The 14,387-nt window shown below is 39.1% G+C and overlaps 1 protein-coding gene across 4 annotated transcripts; it reads left to right on the top strand.

The window, feature by feature from the left end:
• The first annotated feature begins 32 nt into the window (after positions 1–32).
• On the top strand, positions 33–14,264 carry LOC139441987 (kelch-like protein 9). Of its 4 annotated transcripts, none has more exons than XM_071222737.1 (3): positions 33–160; positions 3,139–3,356; positions 3,699–14,264. In XM_071222737.1, exons 2-3 carry the CDS (start codon positions 3,149–3,151, stop codon positions 5,366–5,368), a joined length of 1,878 nt encoding a protein of 625 aa, XP_071078838.1. In that variant the 5' UTR covers positions 33–160; positions 3,139–3,148; the 3' UTR covers positions 5,369–14,264. The 4 variants fall into 4 exon arrangements, with proteins under 4 accessions (XP_071078838.1, XP_071078839.1, XP_071078840.1 ...); XM_071222738.1 differs by having other exon boundaries at positions 33–175; XM_071222739.1 differs by having other exon boundaries at positions 33–296; positions 3,139–3,341.
• The last annotated feature ends 123 nt before the right edge of the window (positions 14,265–14,387 follow it).

Below are 14,387 nucleotides of genomic sequence, written 5' to 3'. Positions count from 1 at the left end.
AACAGTAAATTACTTCCGGTTTTTACAGGAAAAGCCGTTCCTGCAACTCATAAGTAATATTGTAGCCAGGGAAATGTACAGCGTAAAATAATGTGCATGATCCTGATTGAGATGTTTTTGTTGACATTGCGACCATCGAATCAGACACTATAAAGGTTTGGTAAGTGATAGACAGGTGAGGCGAAGGATCGAGGGGCACCTGCTGCTTTGTCGTCAAGTCTGTAGCTTCCGTCCCAACTTGCTCTGACCTCATCAGATTTGCGTGGCTACTAACCCAAGTGATGTCACACTATATGGTAGTCTAATTCTTATTACCTTGCATTTAATATAATAGTCTTATGTTTTGCAGGTTAAATATGAATCAAATGTGTATGGTTTTACGTACATCAAGTTTTGAGAATGCTGTGAAACAAAATGGTACTTTCTGGATCTATGGTTTTTGTACAATATACCTGCTAATCTTCTTTGGGACTGTAATCCTTAAGATCAGTATTCAACTATCTTTGGTTTGATCAATGGCAATGTACTGCCTGCTCAATAACTTCATTTGCCTCTTAGAGGACACTATATCCACAGATTTGTTAGAAATAAGGGGAAATCCCCTTCAATGACATTAGTTAGGGAAATTCTCTTTTTTTCTGAAATTGACACATCTGATAAAGGTGTTGGCTGTTTGGTTGTTTTGCACAGTTAAAAGTTCAACACATTCCTTTCTACTTACTGCTTTGTTTGATCTGTCAATGATTGAATATCCCCAGTCAGAGCAGGACAGAGCAATTACTCAATGTCATAAACTTACTCTTCAGAAAAGCATTCATACAGAAGACCGATGTGAACCCATTTTGGTCGTATGATGAGAGTTCCAGATAATCAGCATATTTGCATAAAATCTGCATAATAAATCACTATAACCCGCTAGAGTTTGAGTTGCTTGCATACAGATATGCATTTAACAAATTAACAAACCCCATAGTGTAACAGCACTGTGCATAATTACCCAGTGTAGCCTTTTCAGTTTGTGCCTGTTTGTCTTTACAGATCCTTTTTTACTGATTGAATACAGGCATCATGTATTATGAACTTGCCTGCAGAGAATAAAGCTAAAAAGTGCTAAGTCTAGCATATTATAACTTGGGCATGTATCGCTGTTGTGAGATCTTGCGACATTGGACAGATGCATATCAACCTGAAACAGAGGTTAAAGCAGAATTATGTTTTTGAAAGGTTCTCTCACAGCTTTAACATGTTCAATAATACCCAATAGACTGGACTCAAGGGAATAAACTGTATTGAAATTATACAATTATACAAAGGAAATTATCAATACCCAAAGTGAATGATAACATGTGAGAACCATATTTTGATGAATATAGTGCACAATTTTTTTGTAAAAAAACACACGTGTAGAGAAGGGCGTGCATAATACGCCATAATGAGTTTTGATGTGTTTTTCCCCCAAGAAATACTCTGTTGCTAAGAAATAATATTTTGATTCCTGTATAATGTCTTCTACAGTTCTAGTGAGTGAGTAAGGTTTGTTGGCTTTTTTAACAATATTCAAGCAATATCATGGTGGAAGGCACCAGAAATTTAAAACATGTAGAGAACCCAAGCCTTCATTGGTATTTTGGTAATGGATAGTTGGCATATTATTTCATGTACAATTTTGATTAATGTTGAAGTTTCAGAATGATAAGGGGCAGTGGGGTATCATGGTGGTTAAAGCGAAAGTCCAGGTTCGATTCCCCAAATGGGTGCAATGTGTGCAGGCCATTCCAGGTGTCCCCCCACCGTGATATTGCCGAAAGAGGCGTAAAACAATACTCACTCGTAATCATCATTTACAGTGTGCCTGTGTACATGTTATTGTTGTGTTTTTGCCATAGCCACTTTTAACAATACTTCAGTGGTTTAGAGACAATCAGTGAAATAGGTTAAATTTATTGATCAAGTTGATCCATCATTTGGTTACGTGCATTTGTCTTTTCAACCATTGTCCACCTGGTCTGTCAGACTGATTCATACTTTCAAAACTTGCAAGCTCAATTTTTTTAACTACTTGAAGCATGATAGTGTTCATATGATATACAGTCAAGTCCTGTTAATCCGACATTGTTGGTTGCATATGATTATGTCGGATTAACGAGTATGTCGGATAAACGAAATTAGGTAGTACAAACGTTCGTGATAGAAAATTGGAAACTACACAATAGATAATGAAACGAACAAGTGGGAAAAGGAAATATTCATATTGTTGTGTTACATTGTCAGCGGAATATGTTTTCTAATCATGCACCCACTAACGTTTAACATAAAACTACTGTTACAGACTGTATGACTGATTCAAAACTGACTAATTTTTAAAGCATAGTCTGGAATGGAAGTCGCAGATTTGAAACTAGTGTTGCAATGCTTAAGAAAGCTGCTTTCTTAGTGGCTAATGTCAACTTCCTGTTAGTAATTTCATTGGTTGGTCAAAGTTTGTGAAATGTCGTTCTGACATAAAATTGTTATCATTGATAATAACTTACATAAACTATTGTGATGACATGATGTTTAGATTGACTCAAACAGACTGGTTATTGCCAATAATGTCAATTGTCGAAGATGGAAAACAACTGGTTTTGTTATGTCTCAAATGTCCACAAAACAATGGATGTAGAAATGTGTCACTGCTCACCTGTGACATGACATATGTTGATTTATCGGGACTCTAGCGCATATTTGCTTAAAGTTACTTCTCCGATATTTATCAATAATTGATGGATATTTAGTGGCGATTTTTTATCTCTAGAATCTATATCGTTAGCCAGCCCTGTTGATAAATGTGGAAATTGACAGATTTGATTTCTTTCATACATATTTGCTGACAGTTACTTCTCCAATATATATTGATAATTGATTGATATTTATTGGCGAATATTGATCTCTAGAATCTATATCATTCGCCAGCCCTGTTGATAAATGTGGAAATTGACCGGTTTGATTTCTTTCATACATATTTGCTGACGGTTACTTCTCCAATATATATTGATAATTGATTGATGTTTATTGGCGATTATTGATCTCTAGAATCTATATCGATAGCCAGCCCTGATTGATGTTTGTAGTAACTGACTGGTTTGATCTGTTTACTAGGATATGTTAAATGCATGAGGCTGAGGGGGTCAAGAGGAGACGACTGCATGCCACAATGGCCGAGGGTCAGGAAGGGAGCACAACCACAAATGGAGAGGTTTTCCGTGTTGAGGAAAGGCCAGAACATGGCATGAAAATACTACAAGGCCTCAACAAGCTGAAGAATGATAAAATACTGTGTGACGTTACTCTCATTGCAGAAGGTAATGGGAACTGTAGTAAGTGAACATGACAGAGATTGAAATCTGTGTTTCTTTTTCTATCTCTTACTGAAATCTTCTTCTTCCTTATCAAATACTTTCTGTTCTAATGTAAGAAATGGTCTTTTAACTTAACTGAATTAACTGAAGAAAATTGATTATTTTGTATACAAGACCAATTTCAAAGGTAATTCCTATTCATTACAAGCTGCATGAGATAAAAACCCTGAAATTTCAGCTCCAAAGAACATACATAACCCTGTCATTATTAATCTAATATATAAAATCAATTCATTTAAGTAGATATTTATGTAGATGGATTAGAATAGTTTTTAGGAGTATTGGTCTCTATTGTTTCAGGACGCAAGTTCGATGTCCACCGAGTCATCCTGGTGTCGTGTTCGGACTACTTCCGATCCATGTTCACCAGTGGGATGCGAGAGAGCACACAGAAGGAGATTGAGCTGAAGGGAATCACCGCAAAAGGTCTGGAGAAAGTCCTTGAAGTCATCTACACCTCGACAACCACGCTGGAGGGGGACGACATCTTTGACGTCATTGCCGCTGCTACCCATTTGCAGGTTACTCCGGTCATTGAGTTTTGTGAACGCAACTTCCTGAGTGGAATGACCACTACCAACTTCTATGATTTTATCAACACAGCTAAGCTGTACAGCATGAACAATGCCCTGAAACAGATTGATGTGTTCATAGCAAAGAATCTGATGCAGATAGCCAAAGAAGGAACTCTGCAGCTGCTGACATACGAGCAAATGCTGAACTGTCTCAACAGTGAGAAATTGTGCCAGCGTGAGATCGACATATTCCACATCACCTGGGAGTGGTTGAAACAGTCGCAGGCGTCGGCAGCAGCAGCACAGTCACAGGAAGACCACTCTCCAGCTCTCATGAAGCTGATCCGATTTCCGCTGATCAATCCCGCCGACCTTGTACAGCATGTACAGCGGGTTGAGACCATGATGACCAACCCGGAGTTGAGGCAGATGGTTCTCGGAGCCCTCAACTACCATGTTGTGCCGCACTCGCAACCCCTCGTCATGGCTTCAACTGTCCAGCTCCGGTCGTACGTCGAGCGACTCGTCAGTGTAGGTGGAAGAGAAATACACCCCAATCCTTGTCTTCATGATGAGATTTTAGTTTTTGATTCCAAAATTACTTCCAACAGTTTATTAAACCGTCAAGAAATTGCCACCCTGCCTAGTGCTCTTAGTCATATGCAGGTGGTAGTGTACAACAACTTCCTGTACGTCCTTGGGGGCTGCACGACACAGTGTGCCCACGGCGAATCTGCTGTGAACTCAGTTTTACGATACGATCCACGGTTTGACAGTTGGTTTCAGGTGTGCCCCATGCTGAACAAGAGAGCATACTTCTTTGCTGGAGCTTTGAACAATAAAATATATTCTGTGGGAGGAAAGTTCAAAGATGGCAGTCTTGCAACAGCCGAAGCTTATGATCCTGCGGAGAACACATGGGAGTTGATATCGTCCATGCCGATGTCATATCACGCCCATGCAGGGGCAGTCTATAGCGGCCATATTTATATTTCAGGTGGTTACAGTGGCAACCATTTTACACCCGATATGCAGCGGTATGACCCTCAGACCAACCAGTGGGAAGACATGGCGCCGATGTTGACGCCACGTGGTTGGCACGTCATGTGTGCAACACACGACAAATTATTCGTGTTTGGAGGATGCAACTTAAATGTGAATCAGCAAGCACAACCAGTGATGCAGTCAGAGTGCTATGACCCTGCCATAGACCAATGGACAATTATAGCACCTCTGTCTATTTCACATAAAGAAGCTTCATGTGTAGTGTACAATGACCAAATCTATGTTCTCGGGGGCTACAATGTTCAAACCAAGACGGGACAGAAGCTGGTGTCCAAGTATGACATATACACAGGCATTTGGGAGACAGTCGGGGCCCTGCCTAGGAGCTTGACCGGAGTAGGATATTGCACTCTGCAGTTACCTTCGTACAATGTGGATGAAGGGGACTGAGCCTGATAATAAACTCCCAACACTGTCTTAACGATGTGTTCTTGGGCATACTAGATAACCTCAGTGTTCACGGTATCAAAATGGGCGAACTGGATGGGACGGTTTGCAAGGAGGATTTGACCACACCATGAAATGTGTTTATGTGTAGTTTTGATGTGATATCTAATATTTGTTCCTCTGGTTACGTACTTGTGCAAAAAGATCTACAGTGGTTACTAATCTTACTGGGCGTAAGGTTGTTATTACATGAAACGTTTCCGTTTTTGAAATACCTTTCAGTGTTTGAAATCAAGCAGGAGGTCAAGGGGTCCTTCTCACCCTTAATTACAAATTGAAGAATTAGGGGGAATTCATATAGATTAAATACAACCGTTGCAGCGTACTCAAGGACCCCAGAACCCCCCTTAATTTCTATCACTGTCATTTTGTGAATCATAAACTTGAAGATTTATCATAACATGTTTTAGTCAGACAAATCACTGTTTGGACAAGGATTGAGCTATTAGTTTTCATAATGAAAAACAATCAAAGCCTTTAGGCATTTTTATTTTTTTTGGCTGTTGTCAGAAAATATAAACTTAAGACAGTTTTATATCTTGTCAGTACAAAAGATGGAAAAAAACCATACATGATTGTTATTAATTCTGGTCATGGTATAAGAACATAATAGAGCACTACATATATCCCCTAATAAATTGTATCCCAGTAGGTTTATATTGCTATTGGTAGGTCTTGAAATTACGGCTGTGGTTCTGGCCAACCTGCATTTGTCATTTTGTAAGACTTCTATTAAATTACCCCTCAATCTACAGTAAGGTGAGGCTGCTTTTAGTTGGCTTACAGATTCCATCTACGCTAAAAAATGTAAAGTAAACGAAACAGGTTTTTTTATTCTGCAGAATGCTGACTTGTGTTCACCTAAAAAATGTGCATACAATAAGTTAGAATGCAAGACCTAGTGGTGAGATCATTCTTTAGCACCCTACACATGACAACATATATTCAGGTAAGGTTTTGACTGGAAAAAAACTCAACTGAAATGTCTGATTTGTTTTGTATCTTTCCCAGCTGCATACCAGGATTTTTACTAAAGAAGGGTTAATAAAAAATCTGGACTTGACCTTTGCCCTGATAGCCACATACCTCAACATTAACACAGACACGACAACACAACACAACACAACACAACACAACACCTCACAACACAACACAACACAACACAACACAACACAGTGTATGCCATGAATCCTCCTTTGTTGCCACCCAGTTCAACATTATGTTATGCCGATGTTAGTGTGATCATTCTGTCTGATGTGGTGAAACAATTCGCTTTCTGTTACCATGGTTACCATGCATAAATACCAGCAGCTGTTTCTTACAGATTATGCTGTTTTCAGGTGAAATATGTACACACTGTCAACACCTGTAGTTGTTTCTCAGATTAACGTCAAATTTAGGCAGTGTGCTGACACAATACAACATGATTGTTTCTAATCGTCCTGAAACAGCAGAAACTGATCAGATTGGATTCAGAAATCTATCTTATGTAAATGAGTAGGACAGGGCAGATAACCTCGTCTTCTGTCCAGCTGCTCCGTTGTTACATTTCATTCATCCTCTAGATCTCAACTGCTCTCAGTTTGAAAACCTACACTCACCCTGGATCCATATCTCAAATTACCCGCCCTTGATGTTCAATGACATTTTACCAAATAAACACATTTCGAGATAAGTGAAGAAGGAAATGGATAAAAGATTTATTTCATGTTGCCTAGACACCGTCAGTTTTAATGGACATGCGAACATCCTTTCCCCACAAAATACTTTTGACTTCTTTTTTTAGAGTGTCAGTCAGTATTTTAATGTTGAACTCGCAAACACTTTCGTGATCAATAGGGCTAACTGCCATGTTGTTGATATCATCTTTGAGGTTGGTTTGTAATTCTGATTGGTCCATTGAGGCTGAGTAGTGTGGCATGTCAAACTAGCTAATAAAAATCAAGGGGAGGTAATTTGAGATCATGTGGTTAGTGTTGGTTTACCGCAATGTGAGGCTGGAGATAGAGAACGTGGACCCACTCTGCCAGGCTGTAACAACAGCTAGTCCCAGGCAGCCGGTTTGGAAGACCGTGAAAGCAGGCAACCTGTTTTAGTCATAAAATTCAAATTCAACTTTTTCAAATTATTTTCCATTTTAAGCCCCCACCAAGATGGTTTGAGTTTCCCAGTGAATGACCTTTCATTCTTTAATGAAGAGGTCCAGGCCTATAGCTGATATTACACCCACACCTGTTTACCATGGTTTCTAGTGTGCATTATTGGTTACAATGACAGGAAAATATGTCAATATGATGAAGATAAACTAAACCTGTGTATTTATATGGATCTCTGTGTCAAAAAATCCCAGGAACTGATACATTACATGATATATATATATATATATATTAATGTCCTGATAGTGTACCAAGGAAATATTGTCAGCAGCTGTACTAAGACCATCAATTAATATACCATCATTAAAAACCAGAAATCCGAACTAGAGGAATTGTCAGAGAGTATTCCAATAAGAAAGTCTTAGTTTTCAAAAGGACATTGAAGCCTCACTTTGACTTTCGGTGACTTGTTGAGTGGTCCCATGTAATTTGCATAATGGAGTGTGCATATATAAAACCATGCAGTAAGACCAAGGGAACCACTGGCGTTGGTAACCTACGTGTATCAGGAAAACCAGCATGGCAACCGTAACCAACGTGTAACTGTGCACAACCAGCATCACCAGCGCCGGTAACCTACGTGTGAACTACCAGGAACCTATTGATCATTGGTTCCACATGGAATCTTTGTGATATCTGTGTATAATTGTAAATAGTTTTGCATTGTGTATTTGTAGGGGACAGTCTCAACAGTTTTATTGATTTTATGTGTAGAAAACAACTTTTGAATGATCCCTGTCCAGGTGATAAAACCACATTGCAGCTGCAGCTGATGAACATACAGGTCATATCTAGGTGTGTTCTCAAAGGGAAGGTGTGTAATAAGATCCGTATCAAATACAGAGGTGGTGATACGATGCATATCACAATGCTACCAAATTTATGTCTTGAGTTCCTGTGTTCTGCTGGCTTATCAGAACAGAATGTCATCATTGGCTGGCTTATCAGAACAGAATGTCATCATTGGCGAGTATTGGTCATATGTGGTGTCAGCAGCTGTGTAAGACGATACCTTGTTGTGGCGTTATCTTGGTACTCCACTATCAAGCTGCATGTGTTTCGAGATGACGCTATTCATGGTGATATAAGAATTCTTCATGTAGCCTTCCCATTGCGTTCTCTGGCAGACCTCTATCTCCCTGCTGGGGTGGTTATTCAGTGGAAGCTCTTCATTCATCTCAGTTTGTTTCAGACCGTGGGTATCAGTCCATCAGTCCATGGGGATTCCTGGTTAGAATACATCCCCAGCAAACTGTTTGTTGTAAAAGGCGACTATGTGGATTGGGTGGTTGCAAGGGGCGTTGCAAATATCAATAACTGGTTTGTCTGGTCCAGACCTGAATATTTAATGACTGTCATCATATTGCTGGTATACTTCTGAGTTTAGTCTCAATGTCAAACAGGCATGTCCTCCGTTATATTGCTGGAAAATTGCTGAGTGTGGCATCAAAAACAACCATCTTAGTTTGTGTCAATTAGAAACCATAGTAAAATAATAATTAGGAAGTGTTGAATTTTGTTGAAAAGTAAAGGAGAATCTGAAAAAATACTTTTGTTTTCCGATTGTTAACTTGTGTTCACCACCAAAAAATAGGTACAGTAAACAATAAGTACACTGAAGACTGGAGAGATGCAGGACCAACATTGCACTCAAGGCTACATGGTCAGATATTTAGACCAAAAAAATTTGTCCCCTCACTAGCTGACCAGGATTTTTTCGTGTGAAATTACAATTGTTTCCCAGGTTGTGATATTTTTAAGTTGTGTTCCTAATGAGGTGACAGTAAGAAAATAAGAAACAAAATGAAGTGTAGGAGGCTTTTTAAAAACATTTAAGTTACTAATTTTGTTTCAGATATTTATTCAAAACCTTTCTTGATGAAACTACAATAATGACCTTTGTCAAAATATTATCGTGAGTTCATATGTTTGTAATTAGTATTTGTCTTGTTTTATTTGCAGTCCATCTATTTTGCTTATTTATTTTGGGGCCCTCCTGCATCTTGAGATTTTGACCTAGGATAACTGTAAAAAGCAGAAATAAAATACTTTTATACCAAAGTGTTTCTAATGTGCATGGATGAGTTTGCCAGCCCATCACAGGGCGACCAACATCTTCAACAATATATACTGGTTTCTATGACAACAGGGCAGTCAAGTGATGTAAGGCACAGTAAAGTCCTGAATGATCTGTTGTATAAGACATTGGCTATGCACAATGCAAATGTCAATTTTACATCAAATAAAATTCACAGGAATGTTTTCTTGCCTCTTGTTTCCTGATAAAAAGCCGTTCACAATTCTCTTTTTCCAAGCAGCCCTAGAAAGGTAGCTCTAGTGTAAGTGTATTTGGTTGAGTTCTTGTAGATGCTTATTAAGACTAACAGTGATGCAGAAAACATGATGAGACAAGGAAACACGTCTTTCACTTCATTGAGTTTAGAATACGGAGAGACTTGAAGAAGCCAGTGCATTACAAAATCAGACCAAGAGGATTGTTTTTTGTTTTTGTATGATTTGCATCCTTTTGGTAATATACTGCTGAAAAGAAGTTAAGACGCCCAATTTTTTTATATGACTATAGTTAATCTGTCACAGCCTTGTCAGATTAACTCTAGTTGCAGGAAGAAATCAGGTTTTCTTTTACTTCTTTGAGTAGTATATTTTTAAAAGTAAACATTTAAATATTGTTTATTAGTACAGCATGGTAAGGCCATTGCACAGCCACGTCCAGTTCTTCAGTGAGTCCCTTCATATTTTATAAGGACAAATAGGGGGCAGGGGTGGCCCAGTCGTCTAAGGCGCCATGATTTGCTATGCAGAGTTTCGTCCCTTGGGCACGCCAGAAACCTATGATTGTGGGTTCGAATCCCGGTTCGCTCGATTATGTTTCTAGGTTTGTCAGCACCATACCCGTGCTCTTGGGTTTCACCGAAGTGGTAAACGTCTGAGACCTGCATCACTTCGGGCTTTCCTCCCACATGAAGCTGACACGCCGTGATGTAACTGGAATACTGTTAAAAGCGGCGTTAAACCCAACTCTCTCACTATAAGGACAAATAACTATCTTTACCAAGATTTATGAACAAAATGTATTTAGCCTAAAAGTCTTCACTGCTGAGGCCCTGTTGAGGTATTCAAGTTTTATATCTTTTAAGAATATGCCAAATTATTTCTTTCAAGATTTCCCATGTTTTAGACAACTAATCTGAAGGACAAGTGATTAATTACTGGTGGCTGCAGACAGCGAGTCGGCTGCTGATTAGAGGGGAGAGGGCCTTTGTAGATGAGGGTCTGTGATCTTTACCAGTAATGTACACAGATATTTAGGGTTGTATATCTTTCTCAAATTGCATATGGCGTTTGCCATTTGCCCTGGATATTTTGGTTCATTATTTATGAATGTTATGACAACAGAGATGCAAGCATCTTTGCAGCAAGGTTTGTGGCTATGTCCTGGGTGGTGTTGCTACCATCAAGATTCATCAGGGATGCATCTTTCCGAGGCAAGGCAGTTTACTAACTATAAAAGTCCAGTTTCCACCCTTGCCGGAATAGGCTAGTGTTCTATTTGGCTTGACTAACAAGTTTTTGCATAGTCCAATCAAAATCGTGTAACAAAATCAATATCCAGTTCGTAAACATGGCAAACACAGAAGGAACATGACTCGTAATAGCCACTGGTGGCGCTCCTATCAGTCCACAAAATTCCAGCCTGGTTCGGCAAGGGTAGAAACTGGACTTTTATTGTCAGTTAACTCCCTTGTCTCAGGAAGATGTTCGAAATGTATGTCATGGGTAGATGATGGTATGATACGTGAAATAGATCTAATCAGGGGTAGAACTGAGAATGTGAATAGACCTTAATATCATGTGTGTGATGATTCATCATATGGATATTGTTATAGATGCGATAAACTAATCAGATACACTTGTTGTCACAATTCGATAATATGCAAATGAGGTCATCTAGCAGGAACTACTTTTAGTGAGCTCTGTACATCAATGTGGGGTAAACTTTCTCAATAATTTTATGATGCTCCCTTAATGATTACATCGTGGCCTCGGATTACCGTTACTTCTGCTAACAGCCATGGATGCAAATCATTTGGATCTACATCATTACATGAGGCGGTTCGCTCAGGTCTTATATTCCTACACGGTTTATCTGAATTTACTGAAATGAATAGCAGTATGGCTTCAACTTTGATTAATTTAAGAATGACATTATGTGATAAGGAGATTATACCCTTGTGTGCTTCCATATCGCATATATCATATTTAAGGAATATAAAATATGTACTACGTTCACCAAAGGCTGGCATAATGCAATTTTTATTCCTGACATATACTTATGATATGAAGACACACTGGGCTAACAATCTCTATATCTCATGATAATAACAGCCCATATTTGTTGTTATGAGTTCAATCCTATCAGTTGTACACCTAGAATCTACTGCATATTGGCAACACGGACCGCCCAGGTGACAGAAGCTGGAGGGTGCTGGCTAGGGTTTGTATAACCAAACATTTGTTAGTCTTTGATTCAAGACATATAAAGGACTTTTGGGACTCACAAGACAATATTTTCAGAAAATCAAGCCTCTGCAGTAACAAATGTTGTTTTTACGATACCTGAGGACAAATGGCCGGCCCTTTACAAATTCATTTCTTATCCCCATGCAAGGGTATTCGTAGCGCCACCAGTGGCTATTACCAGCTATGTCCCTTCTAAGCCTCTCCTATTGACCAATCAGATTCCACCTCTCGTATCACTTGCGTTTGCTTCACACAAAATGGTGGCGCCCAGTCAGGACGATCTGATCGATAATCAAGATCTATATTGTGATAAAACGGGTCTTACATCGCGAAATGCATCAAATCATGCGAGCACCTTGATGAAAAACATGAAAAGATTTGGAAAATATCTGCTGACAACAACTTTGTGGTGCACATGCTTTGCAAATCATGCAATCGACCGAAATCTGCACGACGGTTTACGAACAGGATTTCGATTTCGGTGCGCTATTTTGATTGGACTATGCATAGACTCATTAGTCCAGCCAAAATGTAACTCCATAATACCAGCCTAGTTCGGCAAGGCACTTGTATAGTCAGTTAACTCTCTTGCCTAGGGAAGATGGTTATGCCATGACATTAACTATGGTTATATGAAAGAATCGGGTGGTCTTGTTTTGAGTGGTATAGATCATAATCTGGACTTGAAGTAATTGCTATTATTAGTCCTTTGGATACCTATTGCGACTTTAGTTTGAACACTTCTGCAGAAGTATGCATAGCATTATTTCTGAGGTTGTCATGGAGACATATATATCATGAATTGACAGATTACAACCAGAGACAATAATGTGTGGAATGGTTGACTGTGTCGCCTAGGGCAACGTGGTGCTGCAGAATGCCTTGCTGATGCTACCACTTGGTAGATTATTGTATGAAAGTATCCAATGCATGTTGTGAAGTTCCGTAATCACAAATCGGGGAGGGGCGGGGCGACTGTCAGGACACTACAACTTGCTGTGCAGAGTTGCATCCCTTGGTCAAGGGTTGGTTCATCCCAGGTTTGAATCCCGGTTTGCTCCGATTATTATTCTTGGTTTGCGAGTATGGGTGTAGTTTCAGCGATAGACGTCTGACCTGCGACACTTCAGGCCGCATCCACATTAAGCTGATGTAACTGAAATGTTGTTCACAGCAGCATTCAAACCAACTCCCTCCCTTCAACGTAAGTAGATGACCGACGTTGTGGAGGGCAAGTCTGTCATTGCAGAGAAATGTTCTCAAACTATTTCTCATGGCTCTGGAAAGTGATGTATTTATTATTGTCTATGTCCTATTTTGTGAGAGGAACTTAGATTATAAGTTATTAGAATCTTTGTGTACTTGCAGTATCATTATTTATCCTTCTCAAAAGAAGTTAAAGAAAACCCAATTTTTTCATATGACAGTTAATCTGTCATGAACATGTTTAACTATAGTCATGAAAAAAAAGAGGAGTTCTTTAACTTCTTTCAGGTAATATATGTTCAATGACTATTGTTTTCACCCCATTCACACTGGTTGTATGCTTCAGAACTCCGATCCAGCAGGGCAAGGTCGCCATTGAATATAAAAAAATACTGAAAGGTGAACTTAAAACCTTGCAAGTTTTTTGTTGAGTTTACAATGAAATATGACCGCCAGAAATACCCAACTGTTGATGTTGATACCCATACCATTTAAAGAATATTTGATCTGAATATGTGTTGCCATGGTCACTGTTTTATAAATACCGTAGGTTGTCATCCAGACAGAGAAACAGGTTTCCCCATGACCGATGTTGTGGCGTGTGATGCCCAGCCTCGGCGTCACAGGCTTATTGTCGCGGTCTCCTGGAATCCTGTGTGCCTCGTATCTTAAGACTAGTACAAAGCAGGCAGTCCTACGTTTTATTTGGCCATCTTACTGTTTCAGTGTCTGATCGACAGGAAGATTAACAGAAAATCTTTTACACACTGTTCAATGATTTGATTTTATAAGATAAAATGTGATATTTGAAGGGACGTGTTTCCGCACAGAAATCAATGATATTAATATTCAGGTGATCGTCTAAATCTGTTTTATGATCTTAAATTTCAGAATTGGAAGTGATTAAGCAATTGTCATGCTTTAACCAATTTTGAGTGAATATACATTGCAAACAAATCAACTGTTGTTTGTTTTGTTTTTATTCGTTAAAGTGATCGAACCCTTTAAGATCAGCTTGCTTTGACAAAAACTGTTATCTGCCTTACCTTGTTAACAGG

Source organism: Haliotis cracherodii, unplaced genomic scaffold (genome assembly GCF_022045235.1).
Source record: "Haliotis cracherodii isolate W230 unplaced genomic scaffold, xgHalCrac1.p SCAF_5, whole genome shotgun sequence".
NCBI classification, from domain to species: Eukaryota; Metazoa; Mollusca; class Gastropoda; order Lepetellida; family Haliotidae; genus Haliotis; species Haliotis cracherodii.
This window is presented reverse-complemented; position numbering and strand designations above follow the sequence as displayed.